At 43.3% G+C, this 16413-nt stretch overlaps 1 protein-coding gene across 2 annotated transcripts in view; it reads left to right on the top strand.

Moving 5' to 3' along the window:
* loxl2b (lysyl oxidase-like 2b) overlaps window positions 1–12100 on the top strand; it is a 48544-nt gene extending 36444 nt beyond the window's left edge. For both annotated transcript variants that reach the window (XM_088994973.1, XM_088994971.1), the window contains 3 exons: window positions 190–326; window positions 409–520; window positions 10667–12100. In XM_088994973.1, the coding sequence (XP_088851099.1) occupies window positions 190–326; window positions 409–520; window positions 10667–10737 (320 nt within the window). In that variant the 3' untranslated portion in view covers window positions 10738–12100. The remainder of the gene's footprint in view (window positions 1–189; window positions 327–408; window positions 521–10666) is intronic.
* Window positions 12101–16413: the final 4313 nt, after the last annotated feature.

Raw genomic sequence — 16413 nt, 5'->3', positions numbered from 1 at the left:
CCCTCAAGTGGCCATAAGTACTATACCGCTGGAATTTATTTTTACTCTTTGATGACGTTGAAGAAAAAAAAATATTTAAAATGTGCAAAAAGTGTTTCACATACAAGCAGCGAAGGGGTCTCTTGGATGTCCTCTTTCAGACACTTCAGGTGATTGTTTTTTATTAATTATTTTTTTGCCTTCTTGCAGGCATTGAAAAGAGATACGAATGTGACAATTTTGGAGAGCAGGGCATCACTGTGGGATGCTGGGACACGTATAGGCATGATATTGATTGCCAGTGGATTGACATCACTGACATAAAACCAGGGGATTACATTTTCCAGGTAAGTTTCCTGCCCCCATTTGTCTCTTCTTATATTACTGTAAAATTAAAAATATAAAATCATTCATATATATTTTTTATAGATTATAATCAATCCAAGCTACGAAGTGCCAGAGTCTGACTACACCAATAACATCATGAAATGCCAATGTCGATATGATGGTCATCGTGTGTGGATGTACAGCTGTCACAATGGTAAGTCCTGGAAGATGTTGGAAGATGGAAGACATCAGTGTCTCTTCTCATATTATAAGATTCAGAAGTCCAACAGGATTATTTTTGAATGCATATCTTTCCATTAAGAAGCTCTTTAAAGGACAACCGACGCCTCCGGACAAGTTGTGTCCATAATTTGTAAAATGACTTCTACTGAGCGTATTTTACAAAGATTCCACAACATATACAGTAAAGTCTTGTTATATCGATATTCAAGGGAGTCCGAAAAAATATCGATATAACCGGGACTATCGATATATCCGACCCTGTTTGCATGTAATTTTCTCAGTGCGTGCATAGAAATAGTATCGATATAACTGGGACTATCGATATACAGTAAAGTCTCGTTATATCGATATCGGATATATCGATAGTCCCGGTTATACCGATACTATTTCTATGCACGCACAGAGAAAATTACATGCAAACAGGGTCGGATATATCGATAGTCCCGGTTATATCGATATTTTTTCTGACTCCCTTGAATATCGATATAACGAGACTTTACTGTATCCGATATCGATATAACGAGACTTTACTGTAGCTATATTTTACGTTTTAAGACTCGCGCTGAATATTCAGGAAGTCGTGTTTTCGAGTTGATGACAATGCCTGACGTGACGTCACGTATAGAACGCCCCTGACCGTGAAAGCGTCACACAATGCATTTTGGGTACTTTGTTTGGTCTGAAAACTTTGTGTTGGTGGCGAAATTAGAAGGAAAACACATAAATAACGCAATGGTGAATCGTTGTGTGGTGCACCAAGACTACTATTGGATTGGATTGGATTTGCCTTTATTAGTCTCACAGTGGAGAAATGTAAATTTCACAGCAGCAAAGTGATGAAAGGAATGAAAGTAGAAAAACAAAATACATGAGCTGCTGGAAAGGCAGCCACTCTCGCGGCGCCGTCTTGAAGTCAAAAGAGCAAAAAAAAAAAATACATACACGTAGAAAATAACATGACAATAAAAAGACACAGATAGTCATTCAGTCTTAAGCACTTTCTGTACCCTCCTTGTTACACGAATAAGTTCCAGATGAAAGAGGAGAGGATCAAAGCGTCTCTTCATCAGTGGATCAGGGACATCATGGTGGAATGTGCACGTCGACTACAAGCTAAATGTTTAAAGCTAACACGCAGCTGTAGCATCCATTGACGAAAAGAGATTGTCTCACATCTCCTGTCCCAAATAAATCCGCTTCAATTCCAAGCCGCAGCAGTTCCACATATGCATCGCCGCTCTGCGCTGACGCTCCTTTCTTCTTATCGCGGGCTCCTAATACTATTTGACACAAATTCCCAGCAGACAAATCAGCCCATTTCCATCGGAGCTTGGGCGCCATCATGTGCATTTTTCGGGATGCTACATTGGAGTCCAGACGCCTCAAAATGATCCGGAAGGACTTCTTTAATCGATTGCAAACATTTATTCTTTCCTCTTCAGAACGATTTGAATCATATTCAGAACTGGATGAGTAACAAGAAAGCATCTTCTCCGAATCTGAAGCGATTGTTTTGATTCTCGAGCAAGGCAAGACGTCTTGGCGTGATGTCACGAACAAGGGGGCGCGACCTTCTGAAACTGAAACTTTCTGAGGTCATTTTGAAGTAGTTTTGGGACACTTTAAGTCATTTTTATTGGTGTTCTGCATTTGACTAAAAATATCAGCCTGCATGTTTTGGGTATTTTAGATGCTATAAAACGTTTTTCTTATGTCAGATCGGAAACAAAAAAGTGGTGTTGGTTGTCCTTTAAGTGTCTCTTGTCAGTGTCTTGCGCTGCTATCCGCTCAAACCGTGGTCGGACAAACATGCGTGTGGACCTGTGCAAGCATGCTCATTGTTTTGTTTCCAGTTTATTTTAGAGCAACGTAATATCTGGTGTGATGTGGTGCTGCATTCATCTCACGATAAATATGTAATGCAGTTAAAATAGATTTAAAATCATCGATTTTCCGTTCTGGTGCTGGAGCATATGCCAGCTGTCTTCGGACACCCTGAAATATTTGCCAGCCAATCGCAGGGCACACAGAGACAAACATTTGCACTCACACTCACATCGGGGAACAATTTGGAGTGTTTAATCAGACTGCCATGCATGTTTTGGAATGTAGGAGAAAACCAGAGGACCCGAAGAAAACTCACGCAGGGCCGGGGAGAACGTAAAAACTCCACACAGGGAATTGAAACTGGGTCTTGAACTCATGAGCTTTGCACTGTGAAATCGCCGTGCTTACCACTTGACCACTTGGCCGCCTATTATCTTTACGCCGTTTGTTATTTATTGTGACAGCAATTTGAGGTGAGCATAGTCATTGGCATTCAGATCTAAAATGATTCGAATATGTCGGAGACCTTTTCACTTCTATAAAGGTGGGTAGCCCCATACTGTATCTCATCAAATGGAAGTTTATCTTAGTCTGTGTTCGTGCATGTCATTTTTCAGATACACGACGTGTCCATTAGAATTAATCTTCTTCTTCTTTTCCTTTCGGCTTTTCCCTTCAGGGGTCGCCGCAGCGAATCAATGTCTTCCATCTAACCCGGTTTTGTGCATCCTCTTCTCTCACACCAGCTACCTTCATGTCCTCTTTGACCACATCCATAAACCTCCTCTTCGGTCTTCCTCTCGGTCTCCTGCCTGGCAGTTCAAGGCTCAGCATCCTTCTGCCGATATAGTCACTCTCTCTCCTCTGGACATGTCCAAACCATCTCAGTCTGGCCTCTCTGACTTTCTCTCCAAAGCCCCTAATATGAGTCGTACCTCTAATGTACTCATTCCTGATCCTATCCAAGCTGGTCACTCCCAAAGAAAACCTCAACATATTCAGCTCTGCTACCTCCAGCTCTGCTTCCTGTCTTTTCTTCAGTGGCACTGTCACCAGTCCAAACATCATAGCTGGTCTGACCACGGTTTTTTACACTTTTCCTTTCATCCTAGCTGAAACCCTTGTATCACACATCACACCTGACATTTTTCTCCAGCCGCTCCAGCCTGCCTGGACACGCTTCTTCACCTCTTTTACACACTCTCCATTGCTCTGGACAATTGACCCCAAGTACTTAAAATCCATTGCTCTGGACCAGGGGTGGGCAAACTTTTTGACTCACGCCGCAATGGGTTCTAAAATTTGACAGAGGGGCCGGGCCAGGAGCATTTGGAGGGAGTGTTTGGGCCGGAAATACTAAACCTAAAGCATTAAAGGACAACCGACGCCTCCGGATGTCCATAATTTGTAAAATCACTTTAAATGACTTCGACTGGGCGTATTTTACAAAGATTCCACAGCATATAGCTATCGTTATATCGATATCGGATATATCGATAGTCCCGGTTATATCGATACTATTTCTATGCACGCACGGAGAAAATTACATGCAAACAGGGTCGGATATATCGATAGTCCCGGTTATATCGATATTTTTTCGGACTCCCTTGAATATCGATATAACGAGACTTTACTGTATCCGATATCGATATAACGAGACTTTACTGGAGCTATATTTTACGTTTTAAGACTCGCGCTGAATATTCATGAAGTCTTGTTTTCGAGTTGTTGACGATCCCCATGTGACGTCACGTTTGGACCGCCCCTGACCGAGAAAGCCACACACAATGCATTTTGCGGTACTTTGTTTGGTCTGAAAACTTCGTGTTGATCCGTGTTGATGGCAAAATTAGAAGGAAAACACATAATGTGATGGTGAATCGTTGTGTGTTGCACCAAGACTACCATTTGATACTAGTTGACACAAATTCCCAGCTGACAAATCAGCAGCCCATTTCCAACGGAGCTTGGGCGCCATCTTCTGCATTTTCTGGGTGCTACATTTCTGTCATTGACGGCTCGAATTGACATGGGAGGACTCCTTTAATCAATTGCAAACATTTATGCTTTCCTCTTCAGAACTATTTCAATCATATTCATAACTGGATGAGTAACAAGAAAGCATCTTCTCTGAATCTGAAGCCATTGTTTTGATTCTCGAGCAAGGCAAGACATCTTGGCGTGACGTCACGAACAAGGGGGTGGGACCTTCTGAAATTAGCCATTTCCGGATTCATTTTGAAGTCATTTTTATTGGTGTTTTTCATTTGACTAAAACTCAGCCTGCGTGTTTTGGGTATTTTAGATGCTATAAAACGTTTTTCTGATGTCAGTAGGAAACAAAAAAAAAATGGTGCCGGTTGTCCTTTAAACATAGTGTGTACAAACCTCATAGCACAGTAAGAACACTACAACCCAATTTATTAACCGTCTTTCAAATGTGAAACATATCCCTGATCAATTAATAAATTTGTCTCAAGGAATATGCAAGATATGGCATTTACAGACTATTTCGCAGATACTGGGAGGAGGAAATGGAAATAGATTAAAATAACATATGCACTGTGATTTATCAAGATTGCGTCTGTTTTTAATAAGTTTCAATTGACGGTGCAAAGTTAAGAAATCAACATTTATTGAAAAATTGAATCACTTTCAACATTCAAAACATATTATTCCACAACGAAATATTCAAGGTCAATAATACCTACTTATGTTAAACTCCGCTAAATCATGGATGGATTGTCCCGACCGCGCCCTCTACAAACTCGCCACGGACGCCCTCGCCTTCACCCGCAAACAGTACACGTGTACCGTCGCCAAGCACACAGACAGAGGCTACCTTCAGTTGAAATTTGGATACTCGGCACGGCAGCCAATCAGAAGTCTGCTTCTTTCTTCCGGACTTTCGCAAGCGTTATAAGGTTGTGCATTTGCATATCATTTTCCAAAATAGATGCACAGAACCTCAGCCCAGAAGAAAGATTCAAAAGAAACTGACAACATGTGCGACGCTAAAAAACGTAAATTCATATCAAACCGTGACTGTAAAGTGTACGTGAGAGTTGAAAGGGGCTTAGTGGCTTGTAGCTAGCAATGCAAACATTGCATTGTGCACGATGGTGACAAATGACTACTGCAGCGCAATCTGCAGCCTTGGACATTTACCGTAAATTAAGCAAGGTAAGATTTGTGGTAGGTACAGCCTTAATTAATATAAAAAACTTAATACTTTGTGACATTTTTTTTTTTTTTGCGATTGCTGGTCTTATCGTGTTTCAAGTTGTGAAAAACGGGGCAGGCAACTTTTCAGAGTTGTCTGCCCTTTTGTCCACCTCCTTTTTGTCACGAGTTTCAGACAGTTTTTACTATAATTTAGACAAGTTCGGCGGGCCGGATTAAAAAGCCTAACGGGCCGTATGTGGCCCGCGGGCCGTAGTTTGCCCATCCCTGCTCTGGACAGTTGACCCCAAGTACTTAAAATCCTCCACCTTCTTTATCTCTTCCCCCTGTAGCATCACGCTTGCACTTGGATCCCTCTCATTCACACACGTATATTCCGTCTTGCTGCGACTGATCTTCATTCCTCTCCTTTCCGGGGCATATCTCCACATCTCTAGTTTCTCCGCCACCTGCTCCCCGTTCTCGCTACAAATCACAATGTCATCTGCAAACATCATGGTCCAAGGAGATTCTTGTCTAACATCGTCTGTCAGCCTGTCCATCACCATAGCAAATAAGAAGGGGCTCAGAGCTGACCCCTGGTGGAGTCCCACCTCCACCTTGAATTCCTCAGTCACACTGACAGCACACCTCACAACTGTCTTACAGTCATGATACATGTCTTGCACCGCTCTGACATACTTTTCTGTCACTCCAGACTTCCTCATGCAATACCACAGCTCTTCTCTGGGCACCCTGTCGTACGCTTTCTCTACAAAGACAATGCAGTTCCTTCTGACCTTCTCTGTACTTCCCTATCAGCATTCTTAAAGCAAACACTGCATCTGTCGTACTCTTTTTTTGGCATGAAGCCATACTGCTGCTCACAAATGTTCACTTCTGCTCTTAGTCTCGCTTCAACTACTCTTTCCCAGAGTTTCATTGTATGGCTCATCAACTTTATTCCTCTGTAGTTAGTACAACTCTGCACATCTCCTTTGTTCTTAAAAATGGGCACGAGTACACTTCGTCTCCATTCTTCAGGCATCCGTTTACCATCTAAGATCTTGTTGAATAACCCAGTCAGGAACACCACCGCCACCTCTCCAAGACACTTTCATACCTCGATTGGTAAATCATCAGGCCCGAGTACCTTTCCCCCCTTCATCCTCCTTGTTCCTTCTCATTTTCTCATTCATTCTTCAAAGTACTCTTTCCATCTTGTCATCACACTACTGGTATCTGTTGATACATTGCCATCTCTATCCTTAATCACCCGAACCTGCTGCAGGTCCTTACCATCTTTGTCTTTCTGTCTCGCCAGCCTGTAAAAACAGTCTCGCCTTCCTTGCTGTCCAGCCGAGCATACAAGTCATCATAGGCCTCTTGTTTGGCCTTTGCCACCTTTACTTTAACCGTGCGCTGCATCTCCTTGTACTGCTGTCTAGTCTCGTCCGTCCTCTGTGTCCCACTTCTTCTTTGCTAACCTCTTTCTCTGTGTACACTCCTGCACCTCCCCATTCCACCACCAAGTCTCCTTATCTACCTTTCTCCCACTCGATACACCAAGTACTTTCCGACCTGTGTCTCTGATTATGTTCGCTGTAGTTTGCCAGTCATCTGGAAGGACCTCTTGCCCACCCAGTGCTTGTCCTACCTCCTTCCTAAATGTTATGCAACACTCTTCCTTTTTCAACTTCCATCATTTTGTCCTCACTTCAGCCTTTGGTTTCTTCATCTTCCTCACTGCCAGTGTCATCCTACACACCACCAACCTATGCTGTCTGGCTACACTCTCACCAACCACTACTTTGCAGTCACTGATTTCCTTTAGATGGCGCCGTTGACACCAAATGTAGTCTACCTGTGTACTTCTGCCTCCACTCTTATAGGTCACCCTATGTTCCTGTCTCTTCTGAAAGAAAGTATTCACAATCGCCATTTCCATTCTCTTAGCAAATTCAACCACCATCTGTCCTTCAGCGTTCCTCATCTGGAGTCCAAACCTGCCTCATCATCTTTGTTTCCTGCGCCAACATGTCCATTGAAGTCTCCACCAATTACAACCCTCTCACTTCTCTGGATTATTCTCCTCTTCTAAAATAAACCCAACTCTATTTCTCTGTCTGTCTTCACCATGATAGAACAACTTAAACCCTGACCCTAAGCTTCTAGCCTTGCTCCCTTTCCACCTGGTCTCCTTGACACACAATATGTCTACCTTCCTTCTCTGCATCATGTCAACCAGCACTCTACCTTTACCTGTCATTGTTCCTACATTCAAAGTTCTTACTCTTAGTTCTATACTCTTGGCGCTCCATTTCTCTCTTTTCCTCCGGGCACACCTCCCTCCTCTCCTTCTTTGACCAACAGTAGTACATTTTCCACTGGCACCCTGAAGGTCAACAATACCAATGGCGGCCGTTGTTAACCCGGGCCTCGACCGATCCGGTATGGGATTCAGAGGTTTGATTCGCATATTTGTTTTGGCAATTTTTTTTATGTCAGATGCCCTTCCTGACACAACCCTCTGTATTTATCCGGTCTTGGACCGGCACAATAAGACACTGGCTTGTGCCCCTTGTGGCTACATTGTCCATTAGAATTAATCATTGGACTAAATTGGAAGTACAGTGATACCTCAGCTCAAGTGTGTGTGAGGCGAAAAGTTCGTCTTCCGAACATTTATTTCCCATAAGAAACCATTAAAATGAGAATAATCCACTCCCAGGTCCCCATAAAACATCATTTCCTACTAAATAAGCGTTAAAACTACACAAAATATACCTTATTTTATGTATAATAAATGTGCTATTGTATTGTCATTAAATAAATAAATTGTACCATATAATAAAGTCGTTTTATTTAGCTTTGTGATGGTAGTTGATGGCTTGATGGAATGGATAACAAACGTCCAGGTTGCCGCGCTTTCTCAGCAATAATACCCTCACTCACCCTGTCCCCTGTTCGGTGCTTTTCGTTAATCCAAATCAACATAGGTTTTTCAACCTCTTCTATTGCCTGAGACCCTTAGTTAGACAACACGGAAACACCCTTAGCTACACACGCACCTTTAATAGCTTCATTGTTCCTAAGGATAGTAGCAATGGTCGACTTAGCGTTATCGTACTGGGACGCTAAGTCACCCAAACGCACACTTCGTTTGTGTTTTTTGATGATCTCCTTCTTCTGTTCGATCGTAATTTTCTTTAGTGGCTTGTTCGGCTTAACACGAGACTGTGGTGGGGTCTTTTCAGTCCCATAATAGCAAAAGTACAATCTATAACAAACCACGTCCGCACTAAAAAAAAAGGGGTGACAAAACTAGCCCGCCAGCCACCGTGGCACTGTTCAACCGTGTGGTTTGGTTCGTCCGCTGAAAACTAGTTCGTCAGCTGAGACTATATGCTTGCAAATTTAATGTTCGTGAGGCGAAAAGTTCGTGAGCTGAAGCATTCGTCAGCAGAGGTATCACTGTAATACACCAGTGGCGGTCCGTGCATTTCACACCTAGGCCTTCAGTGAAGTCCTGCTTAGTCCGACTTGAACAAATATCCCTCGTAATACCATAATTTATGACACAACGGCTGGAGATATCATTTACAAAAGCACACGCACGCAGTGCTGGGCGTGGCATCACCTTAATCGTCTACAACACAGGAGCAATTACACATCAATAAATCTGCATCAGCAATTAGAACTTGTCACTATACGTGATACTGCAAACAAATTTAAAATCATTTGTCCACAAAGTTTTATTAAGTCCACCAAGAATATGCCATCTTTAACAAGATTTTACGCTAAATTACAAAATGTCAGTTTAATATAAGAAAAACAACAAGACGTTCACAAAACGAACCATTTGTTAAAAATAAAAGTAAACAAATCTTTTTCATTTGTTCTTGAGAATAGGCTTACCTACGTGCGACAGCGAGTTGTACTCTCCTTGAGCCATTGTGGGTTAAAAAAAGCGAGTAGATATACAGTAAAGTCTCGTTATATCGATATTGGATATATCGATAGTCCCGGTTATATCGATACTATTTCTATGCACGCACGGAGAAAATTACATGCAAACAGGGTCGGATATATCGATAGTCCCGGTTATATCGATATTTTTTCGGACTCCCTTGAATATCGATATAACGAGACTTTACTGTACTTGGTTTTTCTGCTAAAGTTTCCGGGTCTGATCTGTTGTAGCTTGGTTGATTTGCATAGCGCTGCCTCCGCTGAGGGCTGAGGAGGTAAAGTAAGTATCCAATCACAGGACGCGTACATGTCATGTTCAATGCGAGGCCCTCTAGCTGGCCTTACTGTGCCAACTCGTGATCTGATTGGCTATCACAACTATATATCAACTACATGTGCCCGTTCATGTACAGCGCACAGACAGAGCGCACACAACAGCGATCTGTTGTCCAATCAGCTACGGACAAGTATAGGAAGTCACACAGCAGCGATCTTTTGTCCAATCAGCTATGGGCAAGTATGTTGGGAGAGAACATTTAGACTGAAACTTGAAACTTGTAACATCCTGCTTTCAAAACTATTCAACGAATGAGTTTAACAATCCATGTAGACTAAACTAAACATGCAATAACATAATATGTACTAAGCTAAGCATGAAATAACGTAATATGTTTACTAATGTGCACTCTATCATTTAGCATACCCAAGACTAAACTATCGTTGTTTGGATCAACACATTGAGAAAGATTTCCACATCCAACATGGTGTGTGGACTAAATTTGATTAAGCTGTGGCTGAGAAAGGAAAGGAAACATTGAAAATCACTTCCCTCTTATTAATTAGATTGTGACTACCAATAACATTCAAAAATTAAAATGATACTGTAAATCTTGTATTGATATTGAACTGATACTGTATATCTTGAATTACTGTCAAATTCACATTCACACCAAAAAAATGAAGTTGAGAGAATTTTTTTTGCAGCAGCAATATTTAGATGTATGCTAATGTTTAGACTACAAGAACCAATAAAATGCATAGTGCTTAGTATATCTTATCAATGATGTGAAATCTCCCGAAGATTGGGACGTGATGCAAAGTGAAGCAGATAAAAATGATTTGTTGGTCAAAGTGTATTTGCTTTTTTTTTCGCAAGGTGACTCATTAAGCACTGAGACAGTGCAGACGTCTCCGGGCCTCCTCAACAATCAAGTCACCCACAGGTAAAAAGCCACCAGCTATTCACCATCCAACAGGGAGAACCTCTGAAGCACACAGCAAACCCAAATATGAAGAACGGCTCTGGCTCCATCGTGAGTGTCCTGCTTCCAAGAGAGCTCCTGCTGGAATGGAATTCAATTCAAAGTGTCACAAAGAACCTCTTTATAAATGCAAAAATGCAACGCTGGAGAAAAAAAATACTTCCTTCTGGGTTTCTGTTTGAGAGCTTGTGTCGTTTCATGTTGCGGGCTCGGCTGCAAGGTTCTTTTTTTGGGGGGGGGGACCTTCAGGCTTGTTGTGCTTCCTTCCGCATACTTCCCAAATTGCCATTTTCCACACACTTCGGCATATGCGGTTACACTTGCGCCCAAGCAAGAAGGCTTAGTCGTCAAAGCAAATCAATTTCTTATTTGCCTTGGTTTTCTTTTCTATCACCTTCACTCCATCTTCCAAATCTCTTTGAATGGTCCCGGAGGGTGAGTTGGCAGACCATTGATCCGCCAACTCACACAATGAAGACAAAAGTATTGGGACAACAGGCCGTTCACACTCAACAGGAGATTGGAACGTGTGGAGTCTGCAATATAATAAATATATCAGGGTCTATTGTCATCCATTCACTCAGAAGACACATTCATGGGCACCGCTGCTGAATGAAAAGGTGACGCCCAAGATTGCTTTGAGTTCATCCCAAATGTGTTTGACGAGGCTTTTGAAGTTCCTGCTACATATCCAATGATATACAGTACCTTGATTGACCTTGCTTTGTGGACTGGTGCATGTTTGCAGCAAAAGTCCCTTTTCAAACACTGCACACAATGGAATAATAGAATTGCGCACTGTCCCAACACATTTGTCAATTTCAGAGAGTGAGCAAGAAGAAGAGGCGGTGTTGGTTATCTGAGTGAGCTCACGGTTTGAAAGTGTTGCACTACATAGTCAAACTCAAATATTTGAGAAAAAAAACAGTCAAGTGTAAAAAGACCTTAATTCACAATGGATGATGACGAAAGCAACAAGAATCAGGTGAAACTGTGCTTGACAGTGTAAAGATGTTCCAAAGCTGGAGGAGAACATCCGTGCGGACTCTTAAGAGTGGTGAATGATACCCTGACTATAATCTCTCCCTATTTACAGACTCGGAACTGTGGATTGGTGTAGTTTCTTCTACCTTCTATTTAATCAGTTTTCGCTTTTGTGCTTTATTGTATGTTTTACGGTTGTGGTGCTATCAAACTGGCTCTCTGTTTTCTGAGGGTACAGTCTGTTTTACAGGCTACATATTATGTATACTGTCAGTATACTTGAACAAAGCATAAGACATGCGTTATTTGTGAACATGTTAATAAAGATAAGGAGCAAAGAAAGACTGCTTGTTGTTCATTGATATTCTCATTCAAATGACATATTTAAATTTTAAATAACTAGAACGATCACTAAGTGTGCACTTACCAAGTTCCGCGTTTCAATTTGGCAACGTTCACTGTATTCTTTCATTAAAATGGGCAGCCTTTTAGAGAGCATGTGTCCGTGAAAAAAAATGAGAATTGCAAGTCAAAAATTGTGCAAGACTGACCTCTCGTGGTCACGTACGAATACTACATTCTTTTGGAGACACCGGTGGAGGGCAACTGATTAGGAATGTGCATAAAAGCTTGGCCAAAACAAACATGCGAATCAAACTCCGAAAGATGGAAGACACTGATTCGCTGTGGCGACCCCTGAAGGGAAAAGCCGAAAGGAAAAGAAGAATACTCCATAAATGAAAGCACACAGCCATAGAGATTCACTCCCATGGCTATAACACTGCAGTTTGACCGATAAACATACAAGGAGAGCAGAAGGAGATCCACATCTGACCAGACTGACATGGGCTCTGTGTTGCAAAAGAAGGCAGTCCAGGTTGCCGAAAAACTCCCTGGCTGCTACCTGTCAGTCAGCCGACAGTCAGGTCATTCTCGGCCAAAGTTGGACTAAAAATTCACCTCAATGAAGATTTGCAGTGCACAAAATGGATGGACATATGCACCCATGTGGGAATAAAGCAGTTCAGAAAAGGAATGGGTGGGTGGCTAAAAATTTAGAATTTTAAAGTAACATCTGCACCACTAGACTACGTTTTCTCTGCCTCGTTGGAAAACAATGACATGACAAAGCTATTATCCCATGTTCTGTATTTCAGTATGTGTATTTGCAGTCAGACGTGACGCCGCCATGCAGTAAAATAGGTTTGCCCAATTTTAATTCACATCTGTTTCAGTGCAGCCACCGAGGGTTGTGACCACATGCTGTACTGTAAATACAAAATTGGTCCAGTACCGCCAGTATTTTTTTTTCTTACGTCAAACTTCCATGTGGTGAAAATTAGTGTTGCTCTATCTTATAGTTTGCAGTTTAGTTTTAAAGATTTCCGTTGACTGTGGCAACAATTGTGATGGTATGTTTAATTCATCATGTTTTAGTTGCAGTGGGGTAGGGGAAGAGGGGGTGAAACATCGTTTTGTTTTGTTTGTGGGCATGAACATTTTAAAGGACAACCGACGCCTCCGTACAAGTTGTGTCCATAATTTGTAAAATCACTTTAAATGACTTCTACTGAGCGTATTTTACAAAGATTTTACAAAGACCGCATATAGCTATATTTTACGTTTTAAGACTCGCGCTGAATATTCAGGAAGTCTTGTTTTCGAGTTGGTGACGATTTCTGACGTGACATCAGGAAGCGACACACAATGCATTTTGGGTACTTTGTTTGGTCTGAAAACATTGCGTTGATGGCGAAATTAGAAGGAAAACACATAAATAATGGGATGGTGAATCGTTGTGTTGCACCAAGACTACTATTTGATACTAGTTGACACAAATTTCCAGCAGACAAATCAGCCCATTTCCAACGGAGCTTGGGCGCCATATTGTGCATTTTCGGGGAGCTACATTGGAGCCCAGACGCCTCTAAATGATACGGAAGGACTTCTTTAATCGATAGCAAACATTTATGCTTTCCTCATGAGAACTATTTGAATCATATTCATGACTGAATGAGTGACAAGAAAGCATCTTCTCAGAATCGGAAGCCATTGTTTTGATTCTAGAGCAAGGCAAAACGTCCTGGTGCGACGTCACGAACAAGGGGGCGGGACCTTCTGAAACTCGTCATTTCCTAGGTCAGTTTGAAGTAGTTTTGGGACACTTTAAGTCATTTTTATTGGTGTTTTGCATTTGACTAAAAATATCAGCCTGCGTGTTTTGGGTATTTTAGATGCTATAAAACGTTTTTCTGATGTCAGTTAGGAAACAAAAAAATAGTGTTGGTTGTCCTTTAAAGGACAACCGACAAGTTATGTCCATAAGTTGTAAAATGGCTTCAAATGACTTCTACTGAGCGTATTTTAAAAAGATGCCACCGCATATAGCTAGATTTTACGTATTAAGACTCGCGCTGAATATTCAGGAAGTCTTGTTTTTGAGTTGGTGACGAGTCCGTACGTGACGTCACTAAAGGAACGCCCCCCTGACCGAAAAAAGACACATTGTCATCACGTCGACGTACATTCCCCCTACGGCAAAGGGCGGCGCTGCCTCCGATGCCCTCATATCTGTTGTAAACAAGCTGCAAACCCAGTCCCCCAACGCCTTGTTTATCATCTCAGGGGACTTCAATCACATTTCCCTGAAATTCTCCCTCCCAACATTCACACAGTATGTAACTTGTGCCACCAGAGACAATAACATATTGGACCTATTTTATTCAAACGCCAAGGATGCATACAAACCCTCCCCCCTCTCGGAAGAGCAGACCACAATATGGTTTATCTCCAGCCTGTGTACAAACCCCTTGTCCAGAGGCAACCAGCTGTGACCCGCACGATCAAAAGATGGTCCACAGAAGCTGAAGAAGCTCTGCGGGACTGTTTTGATTCAACCAGGTGGGAGCTCTTTACTGAGATTCATGGGGAAGACATTGACTCACTCACCAACACCATCACAGACTACATTAACTTTTGTGAACAAAACACCGTACCCACCAGGACTGTGCGGTGTTTTGCCAACAACAAACCATGGATTAATCCCGACATAAAAGTCCTCCTGAAGGAGAAGAAAAGGGCTTTTGTGTCGGGCAACAGAGAGGAACTGAAGGCCGTGCAGATCCAACTGAGGAGGAAGATCAGAGAGGGGAAGAAGGCCTACAGGATGAAAATGGAGGAGCAGCTGCAAGCCAGCAATGTCGCTGGTGTCTGGAAGGGCCTGAAAAACATCTCAGGCCACAAAAGCCCAGTGACATTGAACGAAAAAGACAAGGACTGGGCAGATGAACTCAACCGCTTTTTCAATCGGTTTGACAAGACGCCAGCCGCCCCCGGCCCACCGTCAACTTCACCTGTAGCTGCACCTGCACCAACTCTCACTGTGGCCTTACCCTCCCTGCCCCCTCTCACGACCAGCTTTCCACAACCAACATCTGCCCTCCCAACCGTTGCCACACCCTCAGCCGCCACTCTGCCTCCTGGTTCCTGCCTGTCTGTCACAACTGCGCAGGTGAGGAACCAACTGAGGAGGATGAAGGTGAGGAAGGCAGCAGGTCCGGATGACATCAGTTCCCGACTCCTCAAGACCTGCTCCGACCAGCTGTGTGACATTGTCCAGCACTTGTTCAACCTGAGCCTGAAGCTGGGCAGAGTTCCACAGCTGTGGAAAACGTCATGCCTGGTCCCAGTGCCCAAGATTGCCAACCCCAAAGAGCTCAACAGCTACAGACCGGTGGCGCTGACGTCTCACCTGATGAAGACGCTGGAGAGACTCGTCCTCGCCCACCTGCGACCGCTGGCAAGCTCATCGCTGGACCCGCTGCAGTTTGCCTACCAGCCCAGCATCGGTGTGGAGGATGCCATCATCTACCTCCTCCATACGGCGTTGCTGCACCTGGAGAATGCTGGGAGCACGGTGAGGATCACATTCTTCGATTTCTCCAGTGCCTTCAACACCATCCAGCCCAGTCTACTGGGGGACAAGCTGCAGCATGCCGGAGTCGACCATCACCTCACATCCTGGATTACAGACTACCTCACAAACAGGCCACAGTACGTGAGGGTAAAGAACTGTGAGTCGGACAGGCTTCTCTGCAGCACCGGAGCGCCGCAGGGAACAGTCCTGGCTCCATTCCTCTTCACCCTCTACACCTCGGACTTCAACTACAACACCCCAACCTGCCACCTTCAGAAGTTCTCTGACGACTCAGCTATTGTCGGCCTCATTACAGAGGGAGACGATAGGGAGTACAGGGGACTGACAAAGGACTTTGTGGACTGGTGCCAGCAGAATCACCTCCAGATCAACACTGGCAAAACCAAGGAGCTGGTGGTGGATTTCTGCAGGAAACAATCGTCACCTGCACCATTGAACATCCAGGGTTCGGACATTGAGAGGGTGACCTCCTACAAGTACCTGGGTGTTACTCTCAACAATAAACTGGACTGGACAACAAACACGGATGCCCTAATCAAAAAGGGACAGAGTCGCCTCTTCCTCCTCAGGAAACTGAGGTCTTTTGGAGTTCAGGGGTCACTCCTAAAGACTTTCTATGACTCTGTGGTGGCATCAGCCATCCACTATGGCATTGTCTGCTGGTCAGGCAGCATCACCACCCGGGACAGAAAAAGACTGGAGCGCTTTGTCAAGCGGGCC

The sequence above is a fragment of the Hippocampus bargibanti genome, linkage group LG04 (genome assembly GCF_051943395.1).
Source record: "Hippocampus bargibanti isolate YZ-2025 linkage group LG04, ASM5194339v1, whole genome shotgun sequence".
In the NCBI taxonomy this organism is placed as follows: Eukaryota; Metazoa; Chordata; class Actinopteri; order Syngnathiformes; family Syngnathidae; genus Hippocampus; species Hippocampus bargibanti.
This window is presented reverse-complemented; position numbering and strand designations above follow the sequence as displayed.